The sequence below is a fragment of the Mobula hypostoma genome, chromosome 10 (genome assembly GCF_963921235.1).
Source record: "Mobula hypostoma chromosome 10, sMobHyp1.1, whole genome shotgun sequence".
Taxonomy (NCBI): Eukaryota; Metazoa; Chordata; class Chondrichthyes; order Myliobatiformes; family Myliobatidae; genus Mobula; species Mobula hypostoma.
This window is the reverse complement of record NC_086106.1, coordinates 87,405,705-87,427,637: the sequence shown is the minus strand read 5'-3', so window position 1 is coordinate 87,427,637 and position 21,933 is coordinate 87,405,705. Positions and strand designations below refer to the sequence as shown.

The following is a 21,933-nucleotide window of genomic DNA, read 5'->3' as shown; positions in this document are numbered from 1 at the left end:
AAAAATAATACTAAATAAACCAGTAAATCAATTACGTATATTGAATAGATTTTTTTAAAAACGTGCAAAAACAGAAATACTGTATTTTTTTTAAGTGAGATAACGTCCAAAGATTCAATGTCCATTTAGGAATCGGATGGCAGAGGGGAAGAAGCTGTTTCTGAATCGCTGAGTGTGTGCTTTCAGGCTTCTACCCGATGGTAACAATGAGAAAAGTGCATGCCCTGTGTGTTGGAGGTCCTTAATAATGGACGCTGCCTTTCTGAGACACTACTCCCTAAAGATGTCCTGTGTACTTTGTAGGCTAGTACCCAAGATGGAGCTGACTAGATTTAGAACCCTCTACAGCTTTTTTCGGTGCAGGAGCCCTTCCATGCCAGACGGTGATACAGCCTGTCGGAATGCTCTCCACGGTACAACTATAAAAGTTTTTGAGTGTATTTGTTGACATGCCAAATCTGTTCAAACTCTTAATAAAGTATAGCTGCTGTCTTGCCTTCTTTATAAGTACATCAATATGTTGAGACCAGGTTAGATCCTCAGCGATCTTGACACCCAGAAACTTGAAGCTGCTCACTCTCTCCACTTCTGATCTCTCTATGAGGATTGGTATGTGTTCCTTTGTCTTACCCTTCCTTAAGTCCACATTCAGCTCTTTCGTCTTACTGACATTGAGTGCCAGGTTGTTGCTGTGGCACCACTCTGCTTGTTGGCATATCTCACTGTTGTACGCCCATTCGTCACCACCTGAGATTCTACTAACAATGGTTGTATCGTCAGCAAATTTGTAGATAGAGTTTGAGCTATGCCTAGCCACACAGTCATGTGTATACAGAGAGTAGAGCAGTGGGCTAAGCACACACCCCTGAGGTGTGCCAGTGTTGATTGTCAGCAAGGAGAATATGTTATCACCAATCCGCACAGTTTCTGGTCTTCCGGTTAGGAAGTCGAGGATCCAATTGCAGAGGGAGGTACAGAGGCCCAGGCTGTGCAACTTCTCAATCAGGATTTTGGGAATGATAGTATTAAATGCTGAGCTATAATCAATGAACAGCATCCTGATGTAGGTGTTCGTGTTGTCCAGGTGGTCTAAAGCTGTGTAGAGAGCCATTGAAATTGCGTCTGCTGTTGACCTATTATGGCGATAGGCAAATTGCAGTGGGGTCCAGGTTGTTGCTGAGGCAGGAGTTCTTCTAGTCATGACCAACCTTTCAAAGCACTTCATCACTGTGGATGTGAGTGCTATCGTGCGATAATCATTAAGGCAGGCAACATTATTCTTCTTGGGCACTGGTATGATTGTAGCCTTTTTGAAGCAAGTGGGAACTGCTGCCTGTAACAGTGAAAGGTTGAAAATGTCCTTGAAATCTCCTAGTTGGTTGGCACAGGTTTTCAAGCCTTACCAGATACTCCATCTGGACCTTCCGCCTTGCTAGGGTTCACTCTCCTTAAAGACAGTCTAACATTGGCTTCTGAGACAGAGATCACAGGGTCATCAGGTACAGCAGGGATCTTCACAGCTGTAGTTGTGTTCTCCCTTTCAAAGTGTGCATAGAAGACATTGAGTTCATCTGGTAGTGAAGCATTTCTGCCATTCGTGCTATTGGGTTTCGCTTTGTAGGAAGTAATGTCTTGCAGACCCTGGCCTGATTAAAATCTCCCAAAACGATGGTGAAGGCGTTAGGGTGCGCTATTTCGTGCATGTTTATCCCATTACTTAGATCATCTGAAGCCTGCTTGACATTGGACTGAGGTGGAATGTAAACTGCTACCAAAATGACCCCATAGAATCCTCGTGGTAGGTAAAAAGGACGGCACTTTACTACTAGATATTCCAGGTCTGGTGAGCAGAACTGGGACAGCACTGATATATTTGTGCACCAAGAAGTGTTGATCATGAGGCATACTCCTCCACCTCTGCTTTTGAGAGACTCTATTGATCTATCCTGATGGTGTATAGTTAACCCGTTGATCTGGATCGCTGCATCTGGTAAGGAAGAGGTTAACCAGGATTCCCTGAAGCAAAGGACACACGCGGTCCTAATGTCCCTCTGATTCAGCACCCTGGCTCTGAGATCATTGATTTTATTCACCAGAGACTGCACATTCACCAGCAAGATAGTCGGTATGAGGAGTTTAAAATCCCGTTTCCTTGAACGCACTTGTAATCCTGATCTACACCCGTGCTTCCTCCAAGGTGTCCTCCGTGGGCACTTCCGACCACAATCGGTGTTGTTTCCGTTGGTCTTGAGCAGCAATAGTTCATTTAAATGCATTAAGACATCTTTGTTGACTGTACTGACCTTGGAAGCAGTTGTGCTAATTAGCTGTATCAGGCTGAAACGGGAATATTTAATTGTATCCATTGAGAGTACTGCTGCTACATGAGTAACATATATTTAAGGGATATTGATGAATCTTGACCAACCTTCTGTAATTACTATATTATTGTGTGTTACTCACATACTTCCTGAACAAGGTGTGGCAAGATGAGCAGTACCTTACTTAAATGGCCATTCTTAAGCATCTTAGACACTGAAGGAAAATATTCCAGAGAGAAACTATTTCCATTGAGCTACTATAACAAAAGCTGCAGAAACTCCTAGCAAATGTTTTTCTTTACCTGTTAGTTTGGAGTTTAATGGATCAGTCTTAAAACTCCTACAGAAATACAAACCCTGCAACTGACTTAACTGTAAAGGCTGTTCAATAAAGAGTCTACTATCATTTTGATTGTCAGCTGCTCTTGCTAATCCCACCATGGTTCACATTGTCGTGAAATAACAAGCTACTTAGGAAAATGCTAATGCATCAATGGATTGCTGATGTTTTGTTTTTAAACAATACTACATCTTAAAAACTACTGGTTATTACTTTTCAGGTTGACTCTTCAAGCGCTGGGGCAGAAGCTGAATGATTACTGGAAGGAAAAGAAAATCAAAAAAAAACAGGAGGAAGCAGATAACACTGAGTTGATAGAAGAGTTACGGTAAGAGATCTTTTGGCTCCCATTCAGTTTTCAATTTCAACGTGCCCTAACAGGGTGCCATACAGTCAATCCTTCATGACCCTATCAACTTTATGCCACATTTTTTCGGATTGGTGAAATATGAAGCATTTCAGTAAACTGTCAAAACTCTGGGAAACCTTGTGGAAAACGGATGATACCTCTCAACATTTAATGATTATCCTGAGGCAGAAATGTTGAATGGAGGGTATAAAAGATAGTGCAACTAAATCCTTTAACACATTTCTTTCAATCTGTGTGTATAAGTCACTTTAACATAAAGTTTCCATCCTAAGATGTGGAATGCACCAAAACACCCTCTATCTTTATTAATTTTTATTGCTGCCAATGAGGCTTATAATACTTGTACCAGTGCCTTTTGATCCCAACTATATTCTATGTTTGATTTGATTATAAGCTTTCTGCAAGGATATTTGAAAAAGTACATGTGTTAATTTTATTCTGTTGGTTATCCTTTCAGAACTGCTCCTGACCAGGCTTGGGTTCAGTGTGAGACGTGCATGAAATGGCGCAAATTACCGCCAGATGTCGACCCAGAATCATTACCAGAAAACTGGTACTGTAATATGAATCCTGACCCCAAATTCAGGTAAGGAAGATTTGGTACTATATGCAGACCTGCATCTTTTAAATCTAATTGCTAACAATGCTACATTTTAAATAAATACAATTACAGTGAGAAAACTATGTATTATTTGAATTATTTAAAAAAAGATCATATTGCATTAGAGGGACTCGTGTAAATGGTGGGTGAAAATCTGCACCAGTTCGATAACACATCTGATGTTCTAAGTTCAAGTGATAAGCCCCATTTAGTAGGTTAACTTGGGTCATGTGAGGTACATATCATCTCATTTGCATTTTAAGACGGATGATTGAAGCATGCAATTTGTACTATCCAAACACTTTTCCTAAACAGCAAGTCTCCATACTGGTCTACAGGGCTTGTTGCCAGCTGGACGACCACTGGTCACACAATATTGATTCTGCCTGCAACTGGAAAGTTACATCAGGACACCCTGTATTGCTACTTCATTAATAAGATGTCGACCTTTTTGACAAAGCCATCACATATTACTTAACTCAAAGTTAATGATAAGCAAGCTTCTTAAACCACTCCAGTCCACATTTTGCTGTTATGCTATCAGGAATTTTTAGGACTTTGATCCAGTCATGTTAAAAGATTGCAAACAACACACATAAAAGTTGCTGGTGAACGCAGCAGGCCAGGCAGCACCTGTATGAAGAGGTACAGTCGACGTTTTGGGCCAAGACCCTTCGTCAGGACTAACTGAAAGAAGAGCTAGTAAGAGATTTGAAAGTGGGAGGGGGAGGGGGAGATCCGAAATGACAGGAGGAGACAGGAGGGGGAGGGATGGAGCCAAGAGCTGGGCAGTTGATTGGCAAAAGGGATATGAGAGGATCATGGGACAGGAGGCCCAGGGAGAAGGAAAGGGTTCAGTGTCCTCTGTAACTGTAACATTATATTCTGCATTCTGTTATTGCTTTTCCCTTGGCATTCAAAACAAAGATTTTCACAATATCTTGGTATATGTGGCAATAGTAAACCAATTAGCAGTTATTAGCATTGTCCTTTCTGGTAGTTACATTAGATTAATGAGGTTCTTTATAAGTCTGGAGAATAAGGAGAATTGCAGTATCTGCAGATTTCCTCGTGTTTGCGATGTTAAAAGAGTGGCTGAGATTTTCAAAGTCAGGGTGGTGTGTGACTTAGAGTGTAACTTGGGCAGCTCCTTTTTTGCCTACCTAATTTGTAGGTAGTTGTGCTACCCTTGTCCTTCAAGGTGACAGGTCTTAGCCTTAGGAAACTAAAGAAGCAATGGTAATTTGAAAACTACCATGTTTTACGTTGTAATGGTATGCCCTGCAGAACTTTGGCAGAGGAGGTGAATGTTTAGCATGAAGGAATATCAGCTAGTGAAACTAAAAAGTCAAGTTTATTGCGCATGTGCAATGAAAATCACAAGCACACAGCATCATTTAAGTAGCATTCACAAGAAAAATGTAAATCGAATATAAATTGTACAAAATTTTTCGAAGAAAACACAATCAGAACACAAAAACAAAACCCACTTTAGCACAAGGTGGTCATGGTGCTGCTAAATTATGTCGATCAGGGTTTTACTAATTGGTCATTGAAATGGGTTCTACCTCCTAGATGGGAGAAAGGCTTTGTGGAGTCTCAAGACGAACCAGATATTAATACTGTTGGCTTTTTGAGACAACTGTTTTCTAAGTTGGTTCAGCTTTCCACGGTCAGGTAAAATGCTATAATTTTGACATGTCTTTGGCATTATGGTAGGAAAGTTGTCAGGACCCTTGGCTCTGCTGATTCAAGTACTTTCAGCTGTTTCCTGATAACACTTAAATTGAATTGCCTGATGTTTCAGATTTGTGAAGGTGGCTATCCCAAAAGAAAGCTAAACTGGCTCATCACTTGGCAATCCCGGCTGGAGCTGCTTCAGTTTTGTTTTATTGTGCTCACATTAAGGAATAAGGATCTTGACTAAGCTATTTAATTAGCCACCACTATTCTGAGCAGGATGTTCGAAGATGACTGAGCTTTGATTACATCTCTTATTGTAAGAATATTATAAGCAGGAGCCCGAGTAGCTGCCTGGCCTGTCGAGCCTGCTCCACAATTCAATAAGATCATGGCTGATCTGGCTGTGACTTGCCTTTTTTCCATAACCTTCAATTCCCTTATAGATAAAAATTTGACCTAACTGTGACTTAAATATATTTAATAATGTGGCTTCTACTATTTCCATGGGCAGAGCATCCCACAACTTCACCAGTCTCTGGGAAAAACAGCTCCTTCTCATCTACATCTTCAATCTACTCAGCCGAATTTGAGACTGTCCACTAGTTCTAGTCTCACTTACCAGTGCAAACAACTTTCCTGCCTTTCTCTCATTATTAGCTTTCATAATTTTATGTTTCTATAAGATCTTATTCTTTTGAAAACTTAACTTTTATCTTGTATAGTAGGATAGATTCTTGACTCGCAATCTCCCTTGTCGTGGTCTTATACCTTATTATCTGCCTTCACTACACTTCCTCTGTAACTGTAACACTATATTCTGCATTCTGTTATTGTTTTTCCCTTGGCATTCAAAACAAAGATTTTCACAATATCTTGGTATATGTGGCAATAGTAAACCAATCAGCAGTTATTAGCATTGTCCTTTCTGGTAGTTACATTAGATTAATGAGGTTCTTTATAAGTCTGGTGCTGCTCCAAATACTGTCCCATAATGAACTAGGGTTACATGCTGGTCAGATGATAATGGCAGAGTATGCTACCTAGAGTAAAGGTCAAAAAGAGAGGTACAGTGACTCACTTACTTTAAAGATTTGCATCAATGATGGTGGACCATAGTTTATTGGTACATGATGTGTCACCTGTAAGATTATAGTTTTGAAACACCATGGAGTGAAAAGTACCCAACAAAAAGTGAATCAACATAATTTCAATACCTAACTGTGCCTTCACTGTGATGTGCATAGCTGCAGAGGTGCTAGGAAATTTGTGAACCCTTCAGAATTTTCTCTGTTTCTGCATAAATATGACCTAAAATATGATCAGATCTTCACGTAAGTCCTGAAACTAGATAAGGAGAACTCAATTAAATAAATAAAACAAAAAAAACCCATTATACTTCTTCATTTATTTATTGAGAAAAATGATCCAATATTCCAGGGGTCCCCAACCGTTTTTGCACCGCGGTCCGGTTTAATATTGACAATATTCTTGCGGACCGGCCGACGTGGGGGTGCGTGGTGTTAATCACAACCGGAATATAGGTGTTAAGTCAACTATAAGTCACTTATCAGTGGCTAATACACTCAATTTTGTACACAGCGCATATTTTCCGCGCATGAATACAGTGATGTGATGATTATGAGGACACACAGTCCACTTTTATTGTCATTTAGTAATGCATGCATTAAGAAATGATAAAAATGTTTTTCCAGAATGATACCACAAAAACACATGACAAACCGACTTAAACACTAACAAAAACCACATAATTATAACATATAGTTACAACGGTGCAAAGCAATACCATAATTTCATAAGAACAGACCATGGCACAGGAAAAGTCTCAGAATTTCTTGGAAGTTCCATCATCTCACGCAGACGGTAAACCTCCAGCGCCGCCACCTTGCCGATGCAGCATCCCCGAAGTATCCGACTACAGTCCGACTCCGAGTCCGTCCGAAAAACTCCGAGCACCATCTCTGCCGAGTGTTTCAACCCCGGCCCCGGCAACAGGTGATACGCAAGGCCGAGGATTTGGGGCCTTTGTCTCCGGAGATTCTCGATCGCACAGTAGCAGCGGCAGTGGAGCAGGCATTTCAGAAGTTACTCCAGATGTTCCTCTGCGCTTCTCACGGCTGTCCCCATCAAATCCGGATTGTGTGCGGCCCCCTAGTTACACATATCGATATTCATTCAGAATGGCCGCACGTGCTGCATCGCACCGCCATCTTCTCCTCCATCCAGTCAATTATAAGTCATAAGGGGGTTCCTTATGTCCAGTCTATTCCGCAATTTAGTTTTCGTTGCATTCATTGCAGAAAACTCCGCTTCGCAGAGATATGATGTTGGAAATGGAAGCAACTCTTTCAGTGCTTTCGTGGCTATCTCAGGATACTCAGCCTTAACTTTGATCCAGAATGCCGGCAGAGATGTTATGTCAAACATACTTTTCAGCCCGCTGTCATTTGCAAGCTCCAGGAGTTGATCATCTTCCTGCGCTGACATGGATGATCCACCAGGGACATTCACAAATGGGTCACGGACCCACTCCTTTGCACGTCTTGCTTTATTTGTGGTTGGGAAGTAACACTCGAATTCTGTCGACAGCAAAGGTAGGTGTTCGCGCACCAGCTGTGAGCCTCAGTCTCTCCCAAATTCCCAGTTAATGTTGGGAACATGTCAAGTATGCCCCTGTCCACTCGCCGTCCCCACAGTTCCAGTTTGGCTGTGAAAGCAGACACTTCATCTGCCAACTTGAAGACAGTTGTCATTCTCCCCTGAAGTGACAAATTGAGTTCATTGAGCAGGTTGAAGATGTCACACAGATAAGCGAGTTTTGCTATCCACTCCTCGTCACTGAAGTGTGCTGCCAGTGGTGACTTTTTTCCTGAAAGAAATCTCTGGAGCTGCTCTCTTATCTCAAAAACCCTGGCCAGGGCTCTCCCCTTTGATAGCCACCTGACTTCAGTGTGTAAGAGAAGGCATTTGTGCTCTGCATCCATTTCCTCACAAAAGTCGCTCAAACAGACATGAGTTAAGGGCTTTTGATTGATAACTTCAACAACGTCACTCAATGCGCTGTTAAAATCAGGTGACATTTTTTGGCTAGCCAGCATTTCCCTGTGTGTGACACAGTGTGTAGACTGGCATTCAGGAGCAACCTCTTTGACTTGTGTAGTGAAACCAGACTCGTTAAGCTGTTCCAACAGCTGTGCTTCAATGTCCTCCGCTATGTCATCGATTCTCCTTGAAACTGTGGTAGCTGAAAGAGAAACCTGTGCCATCTTGTTAGCTGCAGCTTCTCCCAACAGTTCACAGCACATGTCCTTGGCAACGGGCAGAATCAATTCTTCAACAGTGAGAGGCTTCTTAGCCTTAGCAATACGGCTAGGCACTAAGTACGATGCTCTCAGAGCAGCAGCATTTGTGGAGGTGGTGGCTCTCAGCACTTGCTTCTGTCCCGCTTGCTCACGTTTTTTCCGCTCAAAAAACTCAATGGGTTTGTCTTTAAGTGCAGGGTGCTTGGACTCAAGGTGCCGAAGCAATTTTGAGGGCTTCATTGCCTCATTAGACAGCTTGTCTCCACATATCACACATAAGGGGCTTGGATCGTGTGAGTCACCAGTCGCAATAAAGCCATATTTTATGTACGACTCGTCGTATTTTCTGTTGAAGGAAGCTTTCTTTTTTTTTGCAGTCTCGGCCTCAGCTGTTTCTGCGTTATCATCATTGTTAGGCCTTTTATGTTCCCTACCATCTCTTCCAAAGAATCTCTCAAGCGACTTTTGTTTTTAACTCATCGAGTAGTTGTAGGTTAATGACCAACTGATGACCTCGCTTGGGTAATGACCTCGCGTGCATTCAAGTTCAACAGTAGGCGGGACAGGGAATGAGGAAAGGTGCAGCTGACTCATATCGTTTCCTCGTGGCCCGGTAGCACATGCTTTGCGGCCCGGTGGTTGGGAACCGCTGCAATATTCCACGTATTTGTTGGAAAAATTGTGTGAACCTTTGCTTTCAGTAACTGGTGTGATCCCCTTGTACGGCGGTAACTTCAACCAAACATTTCTGGCAAGTGTTGATCAGTCCTACACATTGGCTTGGAGGAATTTTAGACCATTCCTCCCTACAAAGCTGCATCAACTCTGGTATGCTGGTGGCCTTCCTTGCAGAACTGCTTGCTTCAGGTCCTTCCACAATATTTCTGTGGGATTAAGGTTATGACTCTGACTCAGCCATTCCAAAACATGAAATTTCCTTGGTTGACTGACCTGTGTGTTTAGGGTTGTTGTTTTGCTGCATGACTCACTTTCTCTTGAGCTTCAGTTCACGGACGAATACCCTGACATTTTTGTGTAGAATTTGTTGGCACAATTCAGAATTCATAGTTCTATCAATGATAGCAAGCTGTCCTTTTCCCGAGGCAACAAAGCAGGCCCAAACCATGACACTGCCAGCATCATGTATCACAGTGTTTGCTTTTTGCCAAACATAATGCTTCTCATTTAAGCCAAGAGGTTCTATTTTGGACTTACCCGTCTACAGCAGGGGTCCCCAACCTTTTTTGCACTGCGGACCGGTTTCATATTAACAATATTCTTGCGGACCGGCCGGTGGGGGGAGGGGGATAGGGTTGCCGTCAAATACGTTGGGTTTACCCCGAGAAAGACTACAATCACCATGAAGCCTTGCACGGGCACCATTGCGCATGCGTGTACGTGCCGATTTTTTTCTACAAATCGGTTTTGGCGATTCTGTCGGGGGGGTGTTATTCACAAACGCAATATAGGTGATAAGTGGCTAACACACTCAATTTTGTTTCTAAAAGGGTTTATCTAACGAATTTAATATTAAACACACAGCGCATATTTTCCTATATGAATATAGCGATAAGTCAATTATCAGGGGAGCTTGAAGTGAGTGTTGAACGAACTTCCAGTAGAAGTGGTAGAGGCAGGTTCGGTATTATCATTTAAAGAAAAATTGGATAGGTATATGGACAGGAAAGGAATGGAGGGTTATGGGCTGAGTGCAGGTCGGTGGGACTAAGTGAGTAGCGTTCGGCACGGACTAGAAGGGCAGAGATCGCCTATTTCCCTGCTGTAATTTTTATATGGTTATATAAGTCAATAGCATCATAACATTTTAAGTAACGTTTGGATATTAAACACACAGCACATATTTTCCCCGTATGAACATATAAAATCATTGCAACACACCAATATCGCTGAATCAGTGGGAGCCCTGGGCTTGTTTCCCTGCAACAAGACGGTCCTATCGAGGGGCGATGGGAGACAGCGATACTCGAAGGAGGTTCCTTATGTCCAGTCTATTCCGCAATTTAGTTTTCGTTGCATTCATTGCAGAGGTATGTTGGAAATGGAAGCAACGTTTTCAGTGCTTTCGTGGCTATCTCAGGATATTTAGCCATGACTTTGATCCAGAATGCCGGCAGAGATGTTATGTCAAACATGCTTTTCAGCCCACCATCATTTGCAAGCTCGAGGAGTTGGTCTCCTTCCCACGCTGACATGGATGACGTGTGGGTAATGACCTCGTGTGCATAATGGCTCAACAGTGGCCGTGACAGGGGATGAGGAAAGGTGCAGCTGACTCATATCACCAAATCATATCGTTTCCTTGCGGCCCAGTAGCGCATGCTTTGCGACCCGGTAGTTGGGGACCGCTGGTCTACAGAACATTCTTCCAATCGCCTTCTGGCTTGTCCACGTGGTCTTTAGTAAATTTTAGATGGGCTGCAATGTTCTGTGTGGAGAGTAATGCCTTTCTCCTTGCAATCCTGCCATGCATACAACTGTTGTTCAGTGCTTGCTTGATGGTAGACTCAAGAACATTGACATTAGCCAACGCAAGAGCTGCCTGTAGCTCCCTAGATGTTACCCTGGGGTTCATTGTGACCTTTGGAAATTACACACCTTGCTCTTGGAGTGATTTTTGTTGGCCGACCACCCCTGGGGAGAGTAACAATGGTGTTGAATGTCCTTCGTTTGTACACCATCAGTCTGACTGGATTGGTGGAGCCCAAATTCTTTAGAAATAGTTTTGTATCCTTTTCTAGCCTGGTGAGCATCAAAGACTTTTTTTCTGAGGTCTTCAAAAATCTCCTTTGATCGAGGAATGGCACACAGCCAAAAACCTGTGTGGTGACAATCAAACTTTGCTAGTGAAGACCCAGGTTCATGTCCTTTATAAATAGGACAGGGCCTCTCACACTCACACCTGGTTGTCATCCCATTGATTGAAACATCTGACTCTAATTTCCCCTTTAAATGAACGGATAAATCCTAGAGGTTCGCATACTTTTTTCAACAAATACATGTAATATTGGATCATTTTTCTCAATAAACAAATTAATAAGTATAATGTTTTTGTGTTATTTATTTAATTGGGTTCCCTTTATCTAGTTTCAGGACTTGCATGAAGATCTGATCACATTTTAGGTTATATTTATGCAGAAATAGAGAAAATTCTAAAGGATTCACAAACTTTCTAGCACCACTGTACACATATACAGTTGCAAGAAAGAAGTTTGTGAACCATTGGAATTATCTGATTTTCTGCAATACTTAGTCATAAAATATGGTCTGATCTTCATCTAAGTCACAATCGTAGACAAACACAATCTGCCAAAACTAATAACACTTACAGTTGTACTTTTCATGTCTTTATTGAACACATTGTTTAATCATTCACAGTCCAGGCTGGAAAAACTATGTGAATCCTTGCATTTAATAACTGGTAGAACCTCCTGTAGTAGCAATAACCTCCACCAAATGGCTCCAGTAGCCGCTGATCCAACTTGCACAATGGCGAGAAGAAATTTTAGACTATTCCTCCATAGAAAACTTATTCAGTTCATCAATATTTCTGGAATACATTGCACGGGCATTCTTCTTGAGGTCATGCCACAGCATCTCAATAGGATTAAGGTCTGGACTCTGACTCGGCCATTGCAAAACACGAATTTTCTTCTTTTTAAACTATTCTGTTGTTGATTTACTCTTGTTTATTGGAACATTGTCTTGTTGCATCATCCAACTTCTATTAAGGTTCAAGTGACGGTCTGCTACCCTGACATTCTCCTGTAAAATGTCTTCATGCAATCTTGAATTCATTGTTCCCTCAACAATTGCAAGCTGTCCAGGCCCTGAGGTATCCTCAAACCATGATGCTCCTTCCACCATGCTTCACAGTTGGGATGATGTTTTGGAGAGGTGCCAACATAGTTATAAATTCCCATCGACTAGATGTGGCACAATCTAATATAGATCAAATGATATAATCCTGTGAACCTGGTTACATAGATAACTTCAACTTAATAGTTCCTTGGTATATTTGTGAAATGAATAAAGTGTTAAAATCAGTTCTACTAGGACAAAAGTATGATGACAAAGTACTAACATATGGACTTTTTTTTTCTTTTTAGAGATTGTTCTACACCAGAGGAGCCAGAAGAAAATGATGATGAAATTACACCCAGTTATGAAAAAACATCTAAAAAATAGTTAAGTATCATTATGAGGAAAAAAACTGTTTGACCCAATCAATCCATATTGCCATCTTATCTAAGATATTCCCATCTTATCTAAGATATTCCCATCTTATCTAAGATATTCCCATTATTCTTATTATAATCCAGCCACTCATTTAAAGTGATGGCAGTGCTTTTGTTTCAGGAATTAATAAATATATAAAATACCCAAATTCTCCATCCTACTTTTCACTTAAATCTAAATAAGAATGTAGGCTGTTAGAAGCACTCTTCAGGTTGGGTAGCATCTGACTGTATGAGAGAAAATATAATTTTTTAAGATTATTGATCCGTCATCAAAGCCAGTGACCTATCCTCTATTTCTATAAGCCCTCATTCTAAAGCCCTCAAATACTAAACAGTGTTTATGTAAACAGTTTTAATTTGTCTTGCATCTTAGTTACTTCAAACTATAGCTGATGCAGAACAAAAGGATAAAAACTGCAGGGTGAATCTTTTCAATCTCATCTGTACCTCTTCTAAAGCATTGTAAAGCATCAAAGTCTCACTGTTATCTTGGATAGTTACAATATTTTCAATGTTATGTGCATTGTTTTCTATTAGTGATCAAAGTCTGGAAAGAAGGAGATCAAAGTCATTGGAACAAGAGAGTGTCATGGTAAGAAATTGTGTAAATTAAGAAGTAATCTCTAATATAGCCTATGGTAGATTCAGCTCGTTTATTTTTTATGTGAAACTGCAAACTTGAATCCTTTATCAGGAGAGTGGTTATGTCCTAATCGAACCCTTATGGAAAAAGCATGGTTTGAATGAACATCTTTACCTCATACTGGCTCTTTTCAAGACTGATGCAAGAATCAAAATTAGATTTGTTATCACTGACTTTTATGATGTGAAATTTGTTTTGCTGCAGCAGTGCAGTGAAGCTCTGCACAAATCACACATTTAATGCTGCATAGTACAACCACAATAAGCTCACATTAATGTGGTGTCCAAATTAGTTTCAAATTAGGTTTGAAAACTGTGTTATTTCATTATAAATTATCCCTACTAAACAATGTTTATAGTAAAAATATGCAAATAAGTCACACTTTATTCAAGCAAGAGCTTGATTAAGCTATGACATTTGTCCTGGTTGAGGGTTCAAGTTGGGTTTTAAATAATTCAACAGTGTACTGAAATCACTTTGATTTATTCCTCCAAATTAGTAAATAGCATAAGATTGTAATTTATGCCGATATATTTTACATAGCATGGCTAATATAAATGATAGAGTAGGGCTTTTTTCCTTTTTAATAAGTGAGTGATGATTTAAGCAACTTTAAATAATTTGTTGTAGTATTTTCAATTGTATACAAATAATATTTCTTTTCTAATTATCATTATCACTAGTTTATAATATATTTATACAAATCGTAGCAGGGAATCCATTGTTCCACTCATGTTTTCTTCAACAACTGAATCAAGAGAATTTCATAAGCAAATTTGTCTATTTGGGTTTCTGAAGTAAACATGAAAAAATGGTTTTTTACTGTAGGTGTTTTAAGAATTTGCTCCTATATTATGGTTCCATGGTTATTAGTGGTTGCAAACAATTGCGTCAGTTCATTTTTAAATCAGCTGCGAAGAGAATGGTGAGTCACATAGCTGGGCAAAATTGTCTAATCTATATGCTGATATTTTTCAATAGGGGCTATTGCTTTGTAATAAAATACCTGGTGGTTCAGATGTTAAGTGAGGAATACAGATTAGAAAAGCCTCTTGTACAATCTGTAACTTGTTTTTGGACTTATGCACAATTTGCACATTAGAACTGCAGTTAGTGCAGTCATATCTCAGTTGCAGCAACCCAGCTTCTTATCGAACTCTTGTGCTTTGGGGCTTGCAATTTTTTGCGATAACATGGTTTCTGACTACATAGCAAAGATGTGCAGTGTGTTAGTGTTATTGGTTGTTATAAATTAGTAGTAGTGTTGGAGAATTGGCGAGAAGTTGGAGAGGGATTAGATTGTAAGGAAATAAGTATGGGAATGGGAATGATGTGACGCCTTGCATAGACTCAGTGGGCTAACTGCTGTCCTGTGTCCTATCCCAAACTTCCCCTTTGCCACACAGTATTCAAATTTTGTTTGAAAAATGTGGTTTACTGGCACATCAATAAACTGTATTGCTGCTATTGACCATAGCACAGCATTTAACACCATCAATCCTACAGTCTTGATTGGAAAGCTACAGAACCTTGGCCTCTGTACCACACTCTGCAACTGGATCCTCGACTTCCTAACCAGAAGACCACAATCTGTGTGGATCACAAGTAATATCTCTACGTCGCTGACAATCAACACACTGGCGCAGCTCAGGGGTGTGTGCTTAGACCTCTACACTACTCTTTCTACACCCATGATTGTGTGGCTAGGCATAGCTCAAATGCCGTCTATAAATTTGCAGATGATACAAGCATTGTTAGCAGAATTTCAGATGGTGATGAGAGGGCCCACAGGATCAAGATGTACCAATTAGTTGAGTGGTGTTGCAGCAACAGCCTTGCATTCAACGTCAGGAAGACCAAAGAGCTGATTGTGGACTTCGGGAAGGGTAAGACGAGGGAACACAAAGCAATCTTCATAGAGGGATCAGAAGTGGAGTGAGTGAGCAGCTTCAAGTTCCTGTGTGTCAATATCTCTGAGGACCTAACCTGGATACAGCATATTGATGGAGCTATGAAGAAAGCCAGATTGTGGCTATATTTAATTCGGAGTTTGAGGAGATTTGGTTTGTCAACAAAATACTCAAAAATTTCTACGAATGTACTGTGGAGAGCATTCTGACGGGTGCATCACCGTCTGGTATTGGGGGGGAGCTCCTATGCAAGATTGAAGTAAGTTGCAGAAACTAGTAAAATTAGTCAGCTCCGTCATGGGCTCTAGCCTCCATAGTATCTAAGACATCTTCAAGGAATGGTGCCTTAAGAGTGGCGTTCATCATTAAGGACCTTCACCACCCAGGACACGCCCTTGGGAAGGAGGTACAGAAGCCTGAAGGCACACACTCAGCAATTCAGGAACAGCTTCTTCACCTCTGCTATCCAATTTCTAAATGGACATTGAACCAATGAACACTACCTCACTACTTTTTTATTTCTGTTTTTTTTTGCTTTACTTATTTTAACTTAACATTTTAATAGATATATATATACTTACTGTAATTCAGTTTTTTCCTCTATATTTATTTATCATGTATTTCATTGTACTGCTGCCATCAAATTAACAAATTTCAAGATATATGCCTGTGATATTAAACCTGATTATGATTCTGATTTTACACAAAGTGTAGAGATTTTAACAACACATTCTTTTCAATAATTAGTTTCAATGTAATTTTGAAGCTTCAGACTTGGTTGATTTCTTTAAAGGTGTATTGCAGCAGCAAAAGTTATGATTTGTGCAGATATTTCTCATATAGGTCCTGACCTGGTGTAACTTATGTTCAAGAGCAGTGCCTTCTCTTCTGTGTTGGCTGTCACAGCCCAGCAATGCTGAGATCCAAGCAATTAGTCTTAATTACAGATAACCCTCATGCTGGTTTTGGAAACCATTTGGCCTAAACTTAAGTAAAATGATACTTTTCTGAATATGTATATGCTCTCATCTGCAATATCTCTATTATTAAATAGGTTAGTATTCACCATTTATAGTTCTACAATAAGAATGTTTATTTGAATGATGTACTGAGGGATGTGTCAGAGTAACCATTTTCAGGACAGCAATGACAAATAACTAATTATGAGATGAAAAGGCCCAAGTTCCTATGTAATAGGCATTGATGTCAAGAACAGTTGCTTTCAGCTCATAATAATTTTGAAACTCTTGCAATTATTTGAGAAGCTGAATACTTCACCAGAACTCAACCTTCAGCATGGTGAGTGTGTTATAAATGAATAGTTTCTAATGTAGCACCAGAAAAGATAATTTTAGATTAGATTAGATTAGATTCAACTTTATTGTCATCGTGCGGAGTACAGATAGAAAGCCAATAAGATGCATTTAGCATCTGACCAGAAATGCAAAGAATAGTGTTATTTACAAAATAACTGCGAATAAAAAAAGTGCTACAGCACACAAATATAAAAGTACTGAGACAATACAGTACGGATGTAATACTGCTTAGCGCTGTGATGAGAGGTTCAGCAGTGTCACAGCCTCAGGGAAGAAGCTCTTCCCTGGTGCGGGAGCAGAGGCTCCTGTAGCGCCTACCGGATGGGAGGAGAGTAAAAAGTCCATGGTTAGGGTGAGATGCATCCCTGATAATGCTTTTCGCCCTGCCCAGGCAGCGTTTATGGTAGATATTCTCAATGGTGGGCAATTGGGTGCTGATAATCCGCTGGGCAGTTTTCACCACACGCTGGAGTGCTTTGCGGTCCAATACAGGACAATTGCCATACCACACTGAGATGCAGTTGATGAGTATGCTCTCAATGGTACAGTGGTAAAAGTCCGTCAGTATCCTGGGATAGAGGTGAGCTTTCTTCAAGCTCCACAGGAAATAAAGGCGCTGTTGCGCCCTTTTGATCAGGATGGAGGAGTTCAGGGACCAGGTGAGATCCTCGGAAATGTGGACACCAAGGAATTTGAAGCTTGATATACGCTCCACTACAGTTCCGTTGATGTAGATGGGGCTCTGAGTGTGACTCCTGGCACACCTGAAGTCCATGATGGTCTCCTTGGTCTTCTGGATGTTAAGGGCCAGATTGTTGTCGGCACACCGCGCAGCCTGGTGCTGGACCTCATCCCTGTAGGCCGTCTCGTCATCCCCTCTGATCAGAGCAACCACTGTGGTGTCGTCTGCGAACTTGATTATGGAGTTAGAACCATGTACAGGAACGCAGTCATAGGTGAAAAGGGAGTACAGAAGAGGGCTCAGCACACAGCCTTGAGGCACGCCGATGTTCAGGGTGAGAGTGGAGGAGGAGAGGTTGTCTAACTTAACTGATTGGGGTCTGTTAGTCAGAAAGTCCAAGGTCCAATTGCAGAGTGATATGCTGATACCAAGCTGGCAAAGTTTGGTGATCAGCTTGGAGGGGATCACAGTATTGAATGCCGAACTAAAGTCAATGAACAGCATTCTGACGTAAGAGTTGGGGCTGTCCAGGTGGGTCAGGGCAGACTGAAGTGCCATGGAGATGGCATCCTCTGTTGACCTGTTGGTACGATAGGCAAATTGATGGGGGTCCAGGATAGAGGGCAGACAGGATTTCAGATGTGATAGAACCAGTCTCTCAAAACACTTTCCAATGATGGGGGTGAGTGCAACTGGACGGAAGTCATTCAGGCCCGTGGCAGTGGAATGCTTCAGCACTGGCACGATGGTGATGACCTTGAAGCTTGTGGGGACAACTGCTGGGCCAGGGACAGATTAAAAATGTCCGTGAAGATCCTGGCCAACTGCCTTGCACAGACTCTGAGCACACGGCCAGCTGCCTTCTGTACATTCACCCTGCTCAGGGTGGCGTAAACATCGGAGGTGGAAAGAGAGAGAGGCAGTTCACCAGGTGGGAGATCAGCTTTGAGGGTGGCCTCCTTGTTCTCTCGGTCAAAGCGAGCATAGAAGTAATTGAGCTCATCAGGGAGGGAAGTAGAGCAATTTTCATTGTCTTTTAAGCATTTGCACAGTTTTTTGCATTGTAAGGTAAAGTCAGTGTCAGAAGTGGTCAGTTCAGCTCACGGTGGGTAAATCTGTGTGTAAGTGCATTACTACTAGAATTCTAACCATAACTTATACATTTTCATGGACACTTAGTTCATTCTTAATATTCCAATTCCAATTTGTGGTATTGTTCTAAATATAATTTTTTTAAAAACCATCTGATTTATTTTAAGTGGTTCAATTTATTGTGTATTTGATTCAAGTATGCACGATGTTGTTGATGGTGTAAAATCTTAACAAGCTACTTAGTTGAACAAAAAGCTATGAAAAATATTGTATATACCTTTTCACTGGTACTTAACTGTTCTTTCCAGCAAGATTCAGGTTTTTTGGTTGATAAGGTTACAGCATCCATGTGCAAAATATTTGGTGTCAGATATTCAAATTGGAAATCTTTCCCATAAATTGGTCAGTTGACCATCTTATTCAGTCATATTTATCAGCTAATTTCCTGATTCCTGCATAATGTGACATGTTTGAACAATGAAGATAATTCATTCAAGGTAGGTACACAATTATGCAGTGCGGTTGTAAAGACCATGGTGATTTTAAATGTGATTATTAGTTTCAGGAACACAAAGCAATGGAAACCACCTTCTGAACCCAAATAGCAACGTTTTCCTAGCCACTTGTGAATATGAATTGGTCTAGTAAGCACCACCACAGGGGATGCACCAACAGTGTTAAACAACTTGATGCTTGAGCACAATGCCTAGCAGATGTGTTCTGTCCCATTTGACAGGGTATTCATTGAAAATTACAGTGTTCCATACACATTAAGACCTAGGACGTAGGAGCAAAATTAGGTTATTCGGCCCATTGAATCTGCTCCACCATTCCACCATGGCTGATTTATTAACCCTCTCTTCAATCTCTGCTTTAAATATACCCAATGACTTGGCCTACACTGCTGTCTGTAGCAATGAATGCCACAGATTCACCACACTCTGGCTAAAGAAATTTTTCCTCATCTCTATTCTAAATGGATATCCCTCAATTCTGAGGCTGTGCCCTCTGGTCCTAAACTCCCATGCTATAGCAAACATCCTCTCCATATTCACTCTATCTAGGCCTTTGAATATTCGATAAGTTTCAATGAGAACCTCCTCCCCCCTCTCCACCACCTCCTGCCCAATTCTTCTGAACTCCACCGAGTACAGGCCCAGAGCCATCAAATGCTCCTTATATGTAAATCATTTCATTCCTGGGATCATTCCCGTGAATCTCCTCTGAACCCTCTTCAATATTAGCATATCTTAGATAAGGGGCCCAAAACTGTCCATGATATTCCGAGTGCAGCCTGACCAATGCCTTGTAAAGCTTCAACTTTACTTCCTTTCTTTTGTATTCTAGCCCTTGCGAAATGAATGCTAACATTGCATTTGTCTTTCTTGCCACTAACTCAAACTGCAAGTTAACATTTAGGGAATCCTGCACAAGGACTCCCAGGCCCCTTCACACCTCTGATTTTTGCATTTTCTCCCCATTTAGAAAATAGTCCTTGCATTTATTCTGTCTGCTAAAGTGCATGACCAGGCACTTCCTTATACTGTATTCTATCAGCCACTTCTTTGCCCATTTCCCCAATCTGTCTAAGTCCTGCAGACATTCTGCTTCCTCAACACTACCTGCCGCTCCATCTATCTTCATATCATCCGCAAACCTGACCACAAAGCCATAAAATCCTTCATCTAAATCAATGGCGTATAACATGAAAAGAAGTGATCCCAACACCGACCCCTGCGGCACACCTCTGATCACCAGCAGCCAACCAGAGAGAGAAGGCCGCCTTTATTCCCACTCTTTGCTTCCTGCCACTTAGCCAATCTTCTATCCATGCTAGTAGCTTTCATTTAATACCATCGACTCTTGTTTAGCAGCCTCATATGTGGCACCTTGTCGAAAGCCTTCTGAAAATCCAAATAAATAACATTTACTGACTCTCCTTTGTCTATCCAGACTGTTATTTCCTCAAATAATTCCAACAGATTTGTTAGGCAAGCTTTCCCCTTTAGAAATCCATGCTGACTTTGATCTATTTTATCATGTTCCTTCAAGTACCTGAAACCACAGCCTTAATAATAGACTCCAGCATCCTTCCAACCACTGAAGTCAGGCTAACTCCCTCCTTAAAGAGCAGAATGGCATTTGCAAGCACAGACAGAGGTTCGAAATAAGTAATAAGGCTTCTAGTAAGTTGTTTTTTCTCTGTTAGTACATAACTAATGCGCTGAGAATGAGACTGGAGGTAGTGGTATGTTCTTTGTGTTAGATAGGTCCAGCACCAACCTGATTTTCCCAATCAACCTGCATATTGACCCCCGCCCCCCCCCCACAATTATTGCAACATTGCTGTTTTTACATGCCTTTTCCTTTTCCCATTGTAATTTGTAGCCCACATCCTGGCTACTGTTTGGAAGTCTGTATGTAACTCTCATCAAGGTCTTTTTATCCTTGTAGTTTCTTAACTCTACCCACAAGGATTCCACGTCTTCCAAACCGATGTCACCTCTTTCTGAGAATTTGATTTCATTTTTTACCAACAAATCCACCTCACCCCCTCTGCCTGCCTGCCTGTTCCTTTTGATACAATGTGTATCTTTCAATGTTAAGCTCTCAACGATGATCTTTCAAATAATGAGGAGCAATCTCACCATAGCAGCTGTAGAAATCAAATTTAATTAGTTATCTCAAATTTAGTTAAACAACAGTTCATCTCAACAGTGATAATAACTAAATCTCCTGGATTGTTGGAAATTGTCATCTGGCTGACTAACTTAAAAAAAAATCCAAACACGAGGAAATCTGCAGATGCTGGAATTTCAAGCAACACACATAAAAGTTACTGGTGAACACAGCAGGCCAGGCAGCATCTCTAGGAAGAGGTACAGTCAACGTTTCAGGCCAAGACCCTTCGTCAGGACTAACTGAAAGAAGAGCTAATAAGCATCAAATGTACCTCTTCCTGGAGATTCTGCCTGGCCTGCTGCGTTCACCAGCAACTTTTATGTGTGTTGCTTAAAAAAATCACTACTTTTGCCTGGCCTAGCTTATGTAATTGACTTTGAGGTGATCTAGAAAGCCACTTAGTTGTACTATTAATGTTACAACCAAGCAGAGAAAAAAATAGCCTAGTCAGAGCATCTGACATTGTTCCAGACACAGAATTCAGACATAGCAAAGTCTCTCCTAACCTCACTGGCCTTTGTAAGGTCCTGTATCATGAACATCAAATACAAAAATTAAGAGGGCTACCTTTAGACTAGTCAAGAATACCCTGACATAGTCAAACAATCGTATCTTGCAGACATTTCCTCTGTATGCTCTGTACTCTGGCTGTGCAAACCAGCAATAATGGTTGTACTGTCCCTTACAGGCAGGAGGGAGTAGCTTGTGTCATCC

General features: G+C 41.0%; 1 protein-coding gene across 1 annotated transcript in view; it reads left to right on the top strand.

Annotated features, from left to right (window-relative positions):
* The window catches only part of zgc:152774 (uncharacterized protein LOC553526 homolog), a 152,191-nt gene that overhangs the window by 107,867 nt on the left and 22,391 nt on the right, over positions 1-21,933 (top strand). Inside the window, exons 10-13 of the mRNA XM_063060796.1 lie at positions 2,882-2,989; positions 3,489-3,617; positions 12,763-12,840; positions 13,432-13,486. Of these exons, the coding sequence (XP_062916866.1) occupies positions 2,882-2,989; positions 3,489-3,617; positions 12,763-12,840; positions 13,432-13,486 (370 nt within the window). The remainder of the gene's footprint in view (positions 1-2,881; positions 2,990-3,488; positions 3,618-12,762; positions 12,841-13,431; positions 13,487-21,933) is intronic.